The sequence below is a fragment of the Indicator indicator genome, chromosome 33 (genome assembly GCF_027791375.1).
Source record: "Indicator indicator isolate 239-I01 chromosome 33, UM_Iind_1.1, whole genome shotgun sequence".
Classification (NCBI taxonomy): Eukaryota; Metazoa; Chordata; class Aves; order Piciformes; family Indicatoridae; genus Indicator; species Indicator indicator.
The window spans coordinates 5457586-5473451 of record NC_072042.1 but is presented as its reverse complement, the minus strand read 5'-3'; the positions used below and the strand labels follow the sequence as shown (position 1 = coordinate 5473451).

At 54.3% G+C, this 15866-nt stretch overlaps 1 protein-coding gene across 1 annotated transcript in view; it reads right to left on the bottom strand.

The window, feature by feature from the left end:
- MACF1 (microtubule actin crosslinking factor 1) overlaps nt 1–15866 on the bottom strand; it is a 144165-nt gene that overhangs the window by 91147 nt on the left and 37152 nt on the right. The window contains 12 exon segments of the mRNA XM_054395252.1: nt 261–3379; nt 3485–5648; nt 9336–9471; nt 10067–10155; nt 10262–10414; nt 11018–11116; nt 11759–11866; nt 12493–12576; nt 12910–13072; nt 13826–14019; nt 14458–14596; nt 15711–15865. Coding sequence (XP_054251227.1) covers nt 261–3379; nt 3485–5648; nt 9336–9471; nt 10067–10155; nt 10262–10414; nt 11018–11116; nt 11759–11866; nt 12493–12576; nt 12910–13072; nt 13826–14019; nt 14458–14596; nt 15711–15865 — 6603 coding nt within the window.

Sequence of the window (15866 nt, the reverse complement as noted above, 5' to 3'; positions counted from 1 at the left end):
TACTTCTGAGTCACTTAGAAACAATGCTCCAGCAGAAAGAAGCCACAACTAAGGCTTGAGAGTGTTTGCAGCCAAACATCCCTGGATCCCAAATCCTTCCCAGCTGATACTGCAACACCAAGCTCCAACGCCCACCCCCCAGTCTTCTGGTTGTCCTCTGTGATGAGGACCTTGGACAGATTCAACATCAACCACACATAAAGAGCTCATCAATGGAAAAAAAAAAATAGAGGCTGAACTAGCACAAAGCATCAACTGACCTGGGCTGGCCTGCTGGATTCCCTCGAGGTCTCCAGCAGCTCCCCCTCCACGATCACAGGGAGGAGCAAGCCTCGATCGCCAGCTCCCGGCTGCCTGCTCCTCTCCTGAGGTGCTTCTCCTTGGGGTTTTGGTGGGGCAGGGGCATCTCCTTGGGCTGTGCTGACCTCTTGCTGTGTCTCTTCTGCAAGCTGAAGGACTGAAGAACTTTCCTGCCCTTCTTTGGCTTCCTCTCTGATGATTAATTCATCAGGCAGTTTGCCTGCTGCAGGGCCTGAGGTGGACACATCGCTGATGGTTTGCACCTTCATGTCTTCCTGGGTCATCCTCTCCAGGCTCAATGCCACCAAGGAATCATGACCATTTCTGATCCCTTCTTGAGCTTCTCCTTGTCCTGGGACAAGCTGACCCCCAGCCAGGTTGTCTCTGTCTTTCTCAGAAGTTCTTCTCTTTGTTTTTATATCCCTGCTGCTGCCCTTGATCTTGGTTGAGTCTTGGGCCAAGCCAGCAGTAATTTTGGTGCTCCCTTCATGTTTTGGTTCTGGTGTGCTCAGGACAAACTCCTCTTCCTCCTTCTCTTGCCCTGGAATTTCTTTGGAAACCATGCCAGGAAGGGACTCCTTTTGCACAGAAGGTTTCTCTGGCTGAGTGCTGTCTCCTGGCAACCCAACCTGCTTTGCTCTCTTCTTTTTGCTTTTCTGTTTCTGGGTAGGTTTCAGCTCAGGTCCACTTGGTTTCTCCTGATCAACTGCACCTTCTCCACCCAGTCTGGGGCTTTCTCCTTCAGTGTGTCTGACAGTTCCTGCAAGCTCACCTCCTGCAGGCTTCAGAGGGATGCCAACCTTCAGGGGTTCTCCAGGCTTCATAGGAGTCTTCTCTTGCCCCACAGTAGCAAATTCCCTTGGGGCTGCTGCTGTTCCCTGCTCCAGCCTGCCTGCCTGCTCTCCTTGCTCAGAAGCCACCACTGCACCCTCCTCACCTGCCATGACTCCCTCTGCACTTACAAAACCTTTCCTCCTCCTCCTCCTCCTCTTCTCTTCACTACCCTCTGCACTTGCCAAGTCTTTCCTCCTCCTCTCCTCACCATCCTCTGCACTTACAAAGCCTCTCCCACTACTCCTCTCCTCACCATCCTCTGCACTGGGAAGCACCTCCATGTCCAAGAACTGTTCTTTCTCCATGCCCAATCCCTCTACTTTCTCTGTCTCTCTGTCTCCTTCTTTTCTCTTTGATTCCTTCCCCTCCGCTGCTCCCACCTGGGACCTGCTCTTTGCAGTCTCTCTTTTCACAGCCCTCACCTCCACCATCTCTTCAGGGAGAGTTGTACCCAACTCTGAGGGGTACTCTGGAGTCACTTCAACTTTTGGGGGGGGCTGATGCTTCACACCAACCTCAGAGGTTTCTTGAGGCTTTGATTTCCCTTCTGCTGGTGGCCCTGGGGAGCTCTCAGCAGCAGCACCTCCAGCTGTGTCATAGCTCATGGCTTTGGATGCAGCTTTGTGCTCAGCACCATCAGAGCTCTTGGCAGCCCTGGCAGGGATGATGACATCCTCCTCTTTGGGAGATGTTCTTTCCCTTTTTTCCTGGAAAAGGTGGGGTTTATCTCCTGGGCAGACCTCAGGACCATATTTGGCTTGGGAGATTTGTGCCTCCTGCAGAGCTGCAGCTAATTTTTGGCTAATCAGTTCTTTTCCAACTGCTTCCTTTAAAGTCAATCTTTGCCCACTGCCAGCATCAACAATTCCCCCAGCCCTCATCTGGTTGGAGGCAATGAGTTTGGCCATCTCCTCATCCAGCAGCCCTTCCTCCACAGCAGCCTTCAGGGAGAGCCTCTTGCTGACAGTGCCCTCCACAACCCCTCCGCTGTCTGCCTGAGCCTGCAGCAGGCGCAGGGTGGGCAGGAGGTCCACCTTGCCCAGCCTCACAGCCTCAGCACAGGTCAGCTTCTTCCCTGTCACCTCATCCCTGATGGCTCTGAAGGGATGGACCTCCAGGTACCTCTGGCCAGACTCAATGTCGATTTTACACTTCTTGAGGAACTCTGAGTAGGGCAGGACCATGCAGCTCTCAGGATCTACCATTCCTTCCTTCAGTCCTGAAGATGCCAGAGCCTTCTCCACAACCTGCTTGGGCAGCAAGCCCTCTTTTACTGCTTGAGAGAGGGACAGCCTCTGGCCAGAAGCTGCATCAAAAACACTTCCACTCCCAGCCTGGATTTCTTGCACTTCCCTCTGGAAGTCAGGACTGAGCAGCCCTGCTGACACCGCCTGGGCCAGGGGCAGCCTTTCCTGGGTCTCTGGGTGAACACAGTCCTGCAGGCACACACTTTCAGCTTGCCTCAGCTCATGACACAAATCTTGGTCAATCAAACCATGTTTCATTGCATCCTTCACTGAAAACCTCATTCCAGACCCGTGGTGGATGATTCCCCCAGCAGCAATCTGCTTAGCCAAGAGCTGAAAGGCTTCTTCCTTTTCCAGGAGCCCTTTGGCAACAGACTGGGCAACAGTCAGATCCTGCTTGGTTCTAGGATCCACAACTCCACTGATCTCAGCCTGTAAGCTGAGGAGCTTCTGCCTGGTCACCTCATCAGTATCTTTGCCTTTGGAAGCCTTCTCCAGCTTGACCAGCTCCTTCTGACTTGCTGGCTCTATGAGGCCCAGGTTGGAAGCCAGAGTGACGGAGATTTTTTTGCCACGTTTCAAGTCAACGATGCCTCCAGTAACCACCTGCCCCTCCAAGATCCTCAGGGCTGTTTCCTTGTCCAGAAGGCCAACAGCAGCAGCATCCTTGACAGAGTAGACAAAGTTATTGCCTGGGTCCAGAACGCCACTGATGGCCTTGTCAGCTGTGAGCACCTTCTGGAGAAGGTTCTCATCCATCAGACCCTCTTCAATGACGTCCTCAGTAGTTAGTGATTCACAGGTTTGAGAGTCAAAGAAGCCACTGAACATCTTCATCTTCTCCATCAGCTTCACAGCTGTGTGGCTGGACACCAACCCATGGGCTACTGCTTCATTCAGGAGAAGAGTTTTGCCTGTCTGCTCATGGATTATGCCACCACTTTGGAGCTGTGTCAGCAGCATCTCCAAAGTGTCCTCCTCTTCCTGCTCTGCAGGGGCTGGCAGGGATGTTCCATCCCCACTCTCAGCATCTAACACTGCTTCCCTTTCTCCTTCTTGCACTCCTAGGACACCAGGGGCTGGCAGGGATGTTCCATCCCCACTCTCAGCATCTAACACTGCTTCCCTTTCTCCTTCTTGCACTTCCAGGGCACTTTCAATGTCCTCACTCTGCCACTCTGCTCGCTCAGCCTCTCCAGTTTCAGGGAGCCCAACCTCCTCTCCTCCCACCATGCCATTCTCAACTGTTTCCTTGTTAAGCAAATAAATCTTTCTAACCTTTTCTGTCTCTAGTTCAGGTTCCTCCACCCCCTGAGACCTCTCTGCCATGATTTCCAGTCCCTCTCTCCACTCTGAAGCAGTCACTGTTATGCAGAGCTCACTTTTCACAACCATCTCACTCTCTGATGCTTTCCTCTGATCTTTGATGCTTTCCACTCCATCTACTGCAGTAGGCTTGGATGACTCTTCTGCCTCAGTCATCATCTCCTCTGATTCTCTGAATCCACTACCAAGCTCACCAGGATGTGCTGGCACCAATAGCTGTACCTGATGCTTGTCCTGGCTCGTAGCAGCCACTTGGTCTCTTCCAATCTCAGCATCAGTTTCACTCTTGATCATTCTCTGTTTGCTAGAAATCTGCTCTTGCTCCTCCACAAGCAGGAAGTCTTCTGCATCCTCCAATAAGAGGCTCTCAGGTGCCAACACCACCTCCCCATTCTCCAAGGCAGCTCTAGGTGGTAGGACCTCTTTGCTTAGTTCTTTAGGAGGAGCAAATTGAAGCTCAGGCTGCTCTAAAGCTAAGCCATTGCAAGGTTCACCTTCTGTACCTGCCTTGAGCTTCTCAAAGCCTTCCCTCTCCTCCAACATGTGTGCATAGGATCCATTTTCTTGGCTTTGGATGAGGGCTTTAGTGAGATTGTTCAGCTCTCCATCCACTAAGAGCAGCTTCTGGCCATCCTGGATGTTGATGTAGCTGTGGGTCATCAGGTGGAACATCAGCCCTTCCTCACTGCTCCTTAGCAGAGAGTCACTTTGCTCTTTGGGACCTGGGGGGCCTGGGCCATGCCTGCTGCTGCCTGGAGAGCCAGCAGGCTGCACGCTGCCCATGACATCAGGAATGAGTGTGGACTTCAGCTTCTTTGCCACATCCCTCTCCAAGATGCCATCTTCCACTGCTTTCTTCCAGGACACCACCTGGGTGGTCTCTGGTATAAAGACAGCTTGAAGGAGTTGCCTCTTGCTGAGGATCTTCCCAGCCAGCTCCGCAGTCAGCACTCCCTGCTCCAGAGCATCTGCTACCGGCACAACCTCCCCTGTCTCTGGCCACAGAAGCCCCACAAAGGACCACAAGGATTCCAGGACCACCAATGCCATCCCTGGGGCTACCAGCCCTTTCCTCACAGCCTCATCAATGGGCAGTCTCTGCCCCGTGGTGGGGTCGATGATGCCACCTGTCTGAAGCTGCCTCACGAGGAGCGCTCGAGCCAGGTCCTGGTCAAGCAGATTCTGCCTCATGGCTTCATCCACAGTCAGCCTGTGCCCTGTCCTGGGGTCAACAATGCCACCAGCAAAGAGCTGGGCTTCCAGCAACCTGAGCATGACCTCCCTGTCTATCAGCCCTTCCTGGGCTGCCTGGAAGATGGTGACCTTCCTGCCTGCTCCGGAGCTCAGCACCCCACCTGCCAGCTGCCTGACTGGGAGCAGCCTCAGGCCAGTCTCTTGGTGGAGGATGCATCGGTGCATGAGCTCAGGCAGGCTGAGCTTCTCAGCAGTGTTGGGGTCAATCAGGTCCTTCTCATCCTCCAGGTGAGACAGAAGCCTGGAATAGAGCTGGGGGGGCAGGAGCCTTTCTTGCACCGCTGTCTCCATGCTGATTCTGCCGTGAGGGGCTCTGAAGCCACCTGTGAGGAGCTCAGCTTGAAGAATCTTTAGCCCAACGTCCTCACTGATCCTCCCCTCTTCTATGGCAGCAACGACAGGGAGGAGCTGCCTCCCTTCATGCCTGACTTCTTCCACCTGCTGGAGAGCATCCTTCAGTTCCTGCAGCACCTGGAAGGTCCGGAGATCGATGATGTTTCTCGCCAGACCTTTCTCCAAGGAGACTTTCTCATTGGTCTCTGGAATGACTAAGTCAGATGTGATAACCTGAGCCTCCAAGAGCATGAGGCCAGTGTCCTGATCTACAAGACCTCTCTGCATGGCACCAAAGACAGGGAAGATTTCTACTGTGCCAAGATCGATCACTCCTGCCACTGCTTCGCTGCCCTAGAACAGAGAAAGAAGGAGAAGAATTCAGTCAAAATGGAGCTTTTTCAGCCCTCAGACTGCATGAGTTCCCCCCCAAAAAAAAGTTCTAAAACCCTGAACAGGCTAGAAAAGGGTCCCAAAGTGTTTGAAATGCAACCCCAAAGGCACCACAGCAGGCAGATGGTGCAGCTGCCAGCTTGCACGCTGCCAGCAAGTTCTACTGCTCCTCTAAGTCCATCACCCAGGGCAGCACCGAGCTGCTTCCAACATCCACCAAGAGTAAGGCAGCAAAGCAGCAAGCAGCCAAACCCAGAAGTGCTCCTGATGCTCCACGGACAAACAGAGAGAAGGAGACCACCAAGCACACCAAAAGCCATTCAATGACTCCACTTTCAAAGAGTAAAGACAAACCCAATCCCACCACGGAGAAAAAACACCCCACAGACATCCACTTCAGAGTACCTAAGAACCTCTCCCAGCACAGCTTCCTGCCATGCTTCAAACCCTGCATTTCCCAAGCAGATCTCAAGTGGTGGGAACACCACAGCCCTCCCAGAGCCATGGAGCAGCTCCTCAGCCACACAGCCTGGCCATGCATTAGGGCAGGAGCTCTGCATGCAGGGCAGCTCCCTGAGCACAACCACCTGCCCTGCCTGGCTCCAGCTTGTGCTCTTCAGGCAGGGCAAGAGGAGAAATGCAGGAAGTTGGAGGTCCCAGCATGGGAGCAGTGACAGACTGGGAACAGACCATCTACTGTGGTGTTTCTGGAGGGAATTTTCTCTCCTTCCTGCTATCCCCACAGGCAGGGCAGTAATTAATTACTTAAGTAATTAAGTAAGTAAGTAAAGGCTCTTTGGGTGCTTGGGTTCCTCCCATTCCCACTGGTTGGGTATGAAGGGGACCCAAGCACTGCAAGATTTTTGTGGGGCTAGTGAGGAGGAATTTGAGATTGTGGAATGAATTCCTTTTGCATCCCAACCAACCTCTGAAGGTCTTTTATTGGTGAGTCTAACAGCATGGCTGGCTGGGGGGATTTGAAGCTGTGGCACAGCTTAGTTATGGTATAGTGAAGGATGCAGCCTGCACCACACTGGTCTGCAGACCCCAAACTGCTTTCTGCTGGGGAGATGGAAGTGAACCTGCTGGAAAATCTGCAGACCTCTCACTGCTTTCTGCTGGGGAGATGGAGGTGAACCCCCTGGAAACCTCCCTAAGCTCTCCACCACCATCACCAGGCTGCAACATGCACGTTCGGAGACGAACAAGCCACAGAAAGACAGAGGAGAGAGGGGCTTGGAGGAAAAAAAAAAGAGAGAGAGATCTAGAAGGAGATGGGAGGGAGGAAAAGAAGGAGGTGGAGGGGTAAAAGGCTTTTACTTACCCGAGTTGCAGGGTGTGCCTTGAGCAGTTAAAGACAGAGCCTTATGGAGCAGTTCAGCCGTATCACACACAGTGTAAAGCTTGGTGTTAGCGTCCAGCATGCGACTGTTTGGTTTGCAAAAAGAACCTCCCCCACACACATACACCCAGAGAGGGGGAAGGGGGAGGATGGGGATCCATCCTTTTTCACTTTGGGTTTGGGTTGTTTAAGAAAAAACAACAACAACAAAAAAAAAGCCCTCAGGGGTTAGTTCAAACTCGTAAGCAAGGCTGTCAGTTAATCTTTAAAACACAGTTGACATGAAACACAAACTGTCCAGGGCACACATCATGCTCAATTGAAGCTTTGCAGTTTTGCTCTGGTCAAACATTTCTCTTGTTTTGACAGTTGGGATGGGGGGGGTTTGGGTTTGTTTCTTGGAGTTTGTTTGTTTGTTTGTTTGTTTCCAGCAAGCAAATGTTAAAAAGAGGTTCCTGATGCTCCCTCTACAGTGAAGCAACTGCACCGGGCACAAGAGCCACAGGGATGGGCTGGCAGCTGATGGGGGAGGACAGCAAAAGTCCTGCTGCCAGCTCTGGTTTGCTTTGTTGGGCTCTGTGGAGAGCATGAGTGAAAAGTGGCCCAAGCCTGAGCCCCAAGGTGTGCTCATGCTGCAGCAATCACAGAGTCATTTGGGTTGGAAGAGACCTTTAAGATCATCAGGTCCAACCCTTAGCACTGCACTGCCAAGGTCACCACTAAACCATGGCCCTCAGCACCACATCTCCATGGCCTTGAAACCCCTCCAGGGATGGGGACTCTCCCAATACTGCCCAGGGCAGTACTGGGAGTCCCCATCCCTGGAGGGGTTTCTGGGGAAGAAATTGTTCCTCATGTCCAACTTAAACCTCCCCTGCTGCAACTTGAGGCCCTTTTCTCTTGTCCTGTAATTTCTTCCTTGGGAGAAGAGACCAACCCTCACCTGCCTCCAGCCTCCTTTCAGGCAGTTGTACAGAGCCAGAAGGTCTCCCCTCAGCCTCCTCTTCTCCAGACTATGCAACCCCAGCTCCCTCAGCTGCTCCTCACCAGCCCGGTTCTCCAGACCCTTCCCCAGCTTTGTTGCCCTTCTCTGGACCTGCTCCAGCTCCTCAATGTCCTTCTTGGAGTGAGAACCCAAAAACTGAACACAAACATGAGAACAACCTGGCAAGCCCTAGAGAAGGCTTTTGCTCTAAAGTCATTTTCCTGCCCAGGAGGGAGGAAAAGGAAAATGAATCCTTTCCATGGGCAGGCTGCTCTCAGTTTCACTCCTGGCAGCAGCAGCAAAAGCATCAAAGCTGTGATGTCTTAATGGTGACAGTTTGCTCACCACAAGCTTTCTGCTGCCAGCATGAGGGCTAAAAGGCTCCCAATGGAAAGCATTTGCTGCACTGAGGCACCTGCAATGGTGCTGGAAAGGCCAAGCTGGAGAGAAACACTCAAGGTTTAGGTGAGAGCTGGGCAGGCAGATTCCAAATGAGCAGCCCCCATCCCCTTCTGCCTAGGAGTGGCTTGAGCTGGGCTTCACTCACGGCCCCAAGAGCCAAAACCTTTCGCATGGTCAGATCTGAGCAGGTCGTTGCTTCAGAGTACAGGGAGCCAGCAAGCAAAGAGACAAATAAATCCATTGAGACAGGTACAAACATGTAGAGAACACATACACCTGGCACTGACCAAGACAGAGCCCAGAAGGAGGCACCCTCAGCCCTCCCTACCCAGCAGACCACAGATGGGGACTGATGGGAGCACTGGGAGATGTCAACAGGGTCCAGCTATGGGTGGTGAAGGTCTCCCAGGTCAGCTGAGGGCCTGGTTTGATGCAGTTCCACTGGGGAGAGCAACTTCCCTCAGCCACAGCTGAGGCAAACCCCTCACCAGGCCCTCAGACATGGCAGATGTCCTTCTGCAGGAACCTACCTTCTGGTGTCTCCTCCTGTGCCCAAGAACATTCCTCAGAGGACACAGATGTGCTACCAGGACCCTTCCCAGGACAAAGCTCCATCCTTGCCCACCCACTGTGACCAAGCCAGCCCTTGGGCACAGGGCAGAGCTCTGGTGACAACCATGGCAAAGGACAACCCTTTGACCTGGAGGACTCCTGCTTGGCCACCAGGGAACCAGCCCAGCCTGGATGCTTCCAGTGACACATGGACAGAAGAGAGGAGAGGGTAACCACGTGCAAGTGAGAGAGTGGACAGGCTGGCAGTGGCTGGTGGCCACAAGACACACAACCAAGCAAAACCTTTTTCACAGCCTGAGGAGTGTCCTGAGGCCATGCAGCCCCGGGACTGAGTGGGCAGCAGTACCTTCTGCTCTGCCTCCTGAGCCAGCTGGCTCTGGAGCTGCTGCAGCTGTTCCGTGGAGTCGTTGCACAGCACCTGGTAGGTCTCCTTCAGGGCACCAATCTGAGCAGAAATCTGTTCCTTCTCTGGCTGGGAAAGCCTGCAAGGGGAAGGGGAAATCTCTCAGGCAAAGGGCACAAAGCAGCTCCCAGCTCTGCAGAACCAGAGGATTGGTTTGGTTGGCAAAGCCCTTTGAGATTACCCAGTTCAACCAGTCTCTAACTCTGCTAAGGCTGGGGCTAAGCCATGGCCCTCAGCACCACATCTCTGCCTCTTTGAAACACCTCCAGGGGTGGGATTCAACCACCTCCCTGGGCAGCCTGGGCCAGGCTTTGAGGACCCTTTCAGGGAAGCTTCTTCTAATGCAGACTAACAGGTGCAGGAAAAGGCCAACCCCCCTCCAGGTGTCTTCTTCCCACTCCTTGTCCAGCTCAGCTAAAACCAGCTTGGGCAACTGAGCTCTGACCTGCTCTGATCACATCCCAAATGTCCAGGGCTAGATCCCTGCTGAATATTCTCCCAAGAGCATAAATGACTTGCACATTTCATACAGATAAGAAAGAATCCCACTGCCACCCTCAGCTCATCACTGGTTTTAATGGGAGTCAGGCACTGGAGCCCCTGGACACCAGCCCTAAGGTGTCTCATCTCCCCCTCTGCTCTCCCTGCCTGCCTCCCCCTCAGGTCACACTCACTTGTGGCTGTGTTTTGCTAGGAAGATCTGGGAAGTTTTGATGGCCTCAGAGACCTGCTCCTTCTTGGCAGCCAGCTCCTCATTCAGGGCCTGTCAGGAAAAAAGAACAACCCAGAAGAAATCAAGCAGCTGAATGGAGTCAGCTGTGGGAAAAGAGCAGAGGTTAAAGCAGCTCTGATGGCTGCTCCCAGCTTACCTGCTGCTCCACGATGGACTTCTCGATGTCACCCAGCTCTCTGCTGCCAGCAGCAGCTGTTCTGCCCTGCACACTCTGCTTCAAGCCCAGGGCCCAGCCCAGGAGCTCCTTCACCTTGTCCACGTGCTCCTGCTTCTCCTCCTCCACCACTTTCTGCAAAGAGAGGAGGGAGGAAGATGCCCACATCAAAAGGGACCCAGAAGGACATTGAGGGGCTTGGAGCAATAGAGCTGCTGAAGGGTTTGGAGAACAGGGCTGGGGAGGAGCAGCTGAGGGAGCTGGGGTGTTCAGCCTGGAGAAAAGGAGGCTGAGGGGAGACCTTATGGCTCCCTACAACTCCCTGAAAGGAGGCTGGGGTGAGATGGGATTGGTCTCTTCTCTCAAGGAAGAGGTGATAGGACAAGAGGAAACGGCCTCAAGATGTCCCAGGGGAGGTTTAGGTTGGATATAAGGAACAATTTGTTTCCTGCAAGAGTGGTCAGGCACTGGAACAGGCTGCCCAGGGAGGAGTCTCCATCCCTAGAGCTGTTCCAGGAAGTGCAGATATGGTACCTGGGGACACAGTTTCATGACCATGGTGGCACTGGGCTGACGCTTGGACTCCAATGACCTTAAAGCTCTTTTCCAAGCCAAGTGAGTCTGTGACTTCCAAAGCTAGAGATATTCTCAGGCCATGGAGCAGAACCCTTCTCGGGGGGTGCTGGGAAACAATGCTGCCCATTTTGGCCAGAGCTCAGGACCACACAAGGCCTTTACCTCCTCCTCCTCCAGCCTGCGGAGCGCGTCGCTGATGTACTTGACGTGCTGGGTGGTTAAGGTCACCAGCGCCGTGTAGCGAGTCCTCAGATCCATGAACTGCCATGGGGAAGAGGGGAGGGGGAAGAGGGAACATCAGCCACCACTGCTGGCTCTGGAGGGATGCCTTTCAGAGCAGGTGACATGGATGAACCAACTCTCTCTCTCCTGGGAAAGCACCAAACCCTCCCTCCCCTCCCCGCCCCAGGCACCTCGCTGACCCCCACACAGCATCGATGGAATGCAGCAGGTCTGATGGGGAAGGGTTGTGGCCACACAGGGCATGCTGCACAACACTGGAGTGAAGAGGACACTCTGGTCATGGACACTGGGATGGGTGCTCAGATCTGACGAGAGGGCTACCAGGAGCTTTTCATATCCACACGGAGCAGACAGGACCTGGGGTTGCTAAAAGGTCTCACCCCGAAGTTCCACACGGAGGAACAAGCTGCTCTGGGTATTTACCTCACAGGGGTGGAAGGGCTGAGTTGACCCTGCTGGATTTGACCCAGGGCTTCCCAGTGTAGGTATCTCACACTGGTGCTCAGAGCACTAAGCCATCCTGCCTGGCTGTTGGGAAGAGCAGTGAGGATGGAAAGGGCATTTACACACCAGAGGCACTGCACAGCAGTGCTTTGCTCAGCATCACAGAAGCTGCCCCCTGGCCAATTTCTCCCTGGGGGTGCATGGCCAAGCTCCTACCTCCTGGGTGATGGCATCGGAGGAGGAGAGCATTCGCCGGCGCTTCATGGGCGACTTCTGCTGCGACTCAACGAAGGCTCTGTAGGTCATCAGCTGCAGCTCATAGTCCTGCAGGTGCAACCAGGGGTGGAGAGAGATGGAGCAGGAGAGGCCTCAGCTGTGCTGGGGCCCCAGCAGCATTATCTAGGTGCAGGAAGGGATAGAATCCCAGAATCCCAGCGTGGTGGGGGTTTGGAAGGGATCTCTAGGATCATCCAGGCCAACCCCCCTGCCACGGCAGAGGCACCCACAGCAGCTTGGCCAGGAGCACAATGGCCAGGGAGGGTTGGAAGCTCTCCAGAGAAGGAGACTCCACAACCTCTCTGGGCAGCCTGCTCCAGGCCTCCAGCACCCTCACACCAAAGAATTTTCTCCTCCTGTTCACATGGAACTTCCTGGGTTCTAGTTTGTGCCCATTGCCCCTTGTCCTATCACTGGGCACCACTGAAAAGAGCCCAGCCCCTTGCTCATGACCTCCACCTTTTAGATATTGATCAGCATTGATCAGATTCTCTCTGGGGCTGCTCTTCTCCATGCTCCCAACCCCATGGCTCTCAGCCTTTCCTCCTCACAGAGATGCTCCAGGCCCCTCAGCATCTTTGTAGCCTCTGTTGGACTCTCTCCAGTACTTTCTTGTCTTGAACTGGGGGGGCCCAGAGCTGGACACAACACTCCAGATGTGACAGGAGCCCTACCTTGACAGCAGCTGAGTATTGCTGGGAGAACTTCTGACACTGGTCCAGCTTGGCTTGATTCTTCTCGATTTCTGCAGCCAAAGCCTTCACACAAAATTCAAAGCACAAAGAGTTGTCAGGACAGCTGCTGTGAGTGCTGACCTGGATTGCAGTCCCCATCCCTCCCCTCCTGGGTAAAAAAAAAACCAAACCGAAACATTTCTCCTCTTCAATTTTTTATGCAAGGCCTCATCTTCACCTCAAGCTAAGCAGAGCTTCTCCCAACTACCCAGACACCCAGCTCAGCTCTGCAGCCTCTCCCCCCTCCCACAGCACAGTTCCAAGCTCACGGATGGAAAGACTTCAGGAGAAGAAAGGAAGTGCCAGAGCAGGCAGTGCAGTGCCAGTGCTCTGCAGGCAGCAGGGGTCCTGCCTCACCGTCTGCTGGCTCAGCTGCTCTGACAGCACCCTGCTGTCCTCTGCCTGCCCTGGCTTCATCAGCTCCTGCTGGATGGTGATCTGCTCAATCCACTGGATCAGGGCACCGTGGCACCGCCGGTACTCGCTCAGCACCTCCTGGATGCTCTCCAGCTCCGTGTGGCTAAGAGGAGAACCAAGAAAAATAAGAAGAGGACATAGCAGAGTGCTCAAAGGGCCCAGGAGGCCAACAGCATCCTGGCTTGGATCAGCAGTGGGGTGGGCAGCAGGAGCAGGGCAGGGATTGTCCCCCTGTATTGGGCACTGCTGAGGCCACGCCTGGAATACTGGGGTCAGGTTTGGGCCTCTCACTCCAAGAAGGACATAGAAAAGGGCAATGAAGCTGGGGAAGGGTCTGGGGAACAGGGCTGGGGAGGAGCAGCTGAGGGAACTGGGGTTGTTCAGCCTGCAGAAAAGGAGGCTGAGGGGAGAACCCCCGGCTCTCTACAACTGCCTGAAAGGTTGGAGGCAGGTGGGGGTTGGTCACTTCTCCAAAAGGACAAGCAACAGGACAAGAGGAAACAGCCTCGAGTTGCCCCAGGGGAGGCTTAGGTTGGACATGAGGAACAATTTCTTCCCCAAAAGGGTTGTCAAAGCCTGGCCCAAGCTGCCCAGGGCAGTGTTGGAAGTCCCCATGCCTGGAGGGGTTTCAAAGGCATGGAGATGTGGTGCTGAGGGCCATGGGTCAGTGGTGGATTTGGCAGTGCTGGGGTCATGGCTGGACTCACTGATTTTAGAGGTCTGTCCCAGTCAAAAACTATTGAATGCTTCTATGAACTGCCAGCACAGACCAGAGGGATACCCCAGCCCCCAGCAGGAGCTGTGGGCTAAGCAGGCCGTGGCCAGGTCCCAGCTGAAGCAGGCAGGGGGCTCTCACCGGGTGTCGAGCTGGGCACAGAGGCGCTGCCAGCGGTCCCACAGCTGGCTGCCCTTCTCCTGGTAGCGCTCCAGGTCGATGCTGCGCTCCTGCCTCAGCTGGTACAGCTGCTCCCCCACCACCTTGGCCTTGGCCATCTCCTCCTCCAGTGTGGAGAAGATGGAGCTCTTGTCCTTCACTTCCCCAAGCCACTGCTGCAAAACCAGCAAGAGACAGCAGCAGGTCAGCAGCGTGGAAAGCAAAAGGCAGCTGAGATGTCCTTAGCAGGGAGCTGAGCACCCTCCGAAGGGATTTGTCTTCCTGCAGCCCTTAAGCTGCAGAGCTGGTTGCTAGAGGAGGTGCAAAATGGAGGGGGACACCATCTGCCCAGCTTGCAGCAGGTCAGATTTGCTCAGCCCCTGCCCTGCAGCATCAGAACACAGAGCTGCCAAGATGCTGCCAAGTGCCAGCATCAGGAACAGTGTGGCCAGCAGGACTGGGGCATGGATTTGCCTCCTGTGCTGCCAGCTACAGGGAGGCAAGGAGATGGCAGCTGGTCCAAACTGAGCAGAGAAAGGGAAGGACTCTGCTTGACAAACCCCTAAGTGTTGGCTGGTTTCTGCTTGCTCACCCTGGGAGGGAAGAGCACCAACCTGTAAGGTGGTCCTGTGAGACTGAATGGCTGCCAGGTCAGCTGGCACTGCCTCCTCTTGGCTCAGCTTCACCTCATAGCCTTTGACCAGAGACTCTGCTCCTTGGGTGGCACGAATGATGACATCAACAGTCTTCAACCTGGCAAACCAAATGCAGGCAACACAGTGACAGCCACAGACTGGCACAGGTCCTCTTGATCATCAGGTTGGTTGCACCCTCAGAGGGATGGAGCTCAATTAGGGTCACACAATCCCATGGAACCATAATAAAGGTTGGAAGAGACCTCTGGAGATCATCCAGTCCAACCCCACTGCCAGAGCAGGGTCACCTAGGGCAGGTCACACAGGAACACATCCAGGTGGGTCTTGAAAATCTCCAGAGGAGACTCCACAACCTCTCTGGGCAGCCTGCTCCAGGCCTCCAGCACCCTCACACCAAAGAATTTTCTCCTCCTGTTCACATGGAACTTCCTGGGTTCTAGTTTGTGCCCATTGCTCCTTGCCCTGTCACTGGGCACCACTAAAAAGAGCCCAGCCCCTTCCTCATGACCTTCACCCTTTAGATATTGATCAGCATTGATCAGATCCCCTCTGGGGCTGCTCTTCTCCATGCTCCCAGCCTCAGGGTTCTCAGCCTTTCCTCCTCACAGAGATGCTCCAGGCCCCTCAGCATCTTTATGGCCTCTGTTGGACTCTCTCCAGCACTTGTCTCAAACTCAGGGGTCCCAGAGCTGGACACAACACTCCAGATGTGACAGGAGCCTCTGGAGATCATCCAGTCCAAACCTCCCACCAAAGCAAGGCCACCCAGAGTGGGTTGCATATTTGATGACAGCCAGGTGGGTTTGGAATAACTCCAGAGATGGAGACTCCACAGACATCCTGGGCAGCCTGCTCCAGTGCTCTGCCACCCTCAAAGTGAAGAAGTCCCTCCTCATGTTCAGATGGAACCTCCTGTGGTCAGGTTTGTGCCTGCAAGCCCTTGTCCTGTCACTGCACACTGACTAAAGCCTGGCCTCATCCTCCTGACACCCACCCTTGAAGGACTGATCAGCACTGAGATGATCACTCTCAGTCTTCCCTTCTCCAGGCTAAAAAGCCCCAAGTCCCTCACCCTGTCTTTGTAAGAGAGATGGTCCAGACCCCTCCATCATCACCCAGAGCAAGGTGTGTCAGAGGGCCAGGAGGAAGGTCTGCAGCAGAAATGGGCAGACTCAAAAAGCTGTTTGGGGATGAGAAATGTCCCAACTCACTTGTCCAAGTAGATGGAGGACAGCCTATACATCTGGTCCATCTTGCTGACCACCAAGTCAAGCTCTGACCGCAGCTGGGGCGTGCTGGACCCTGCGGGGGCCTTGTCCAGGAAGCTGTAGCACCTCTCAGAGAAGAACCTGAGGTCCTCCTGCGTG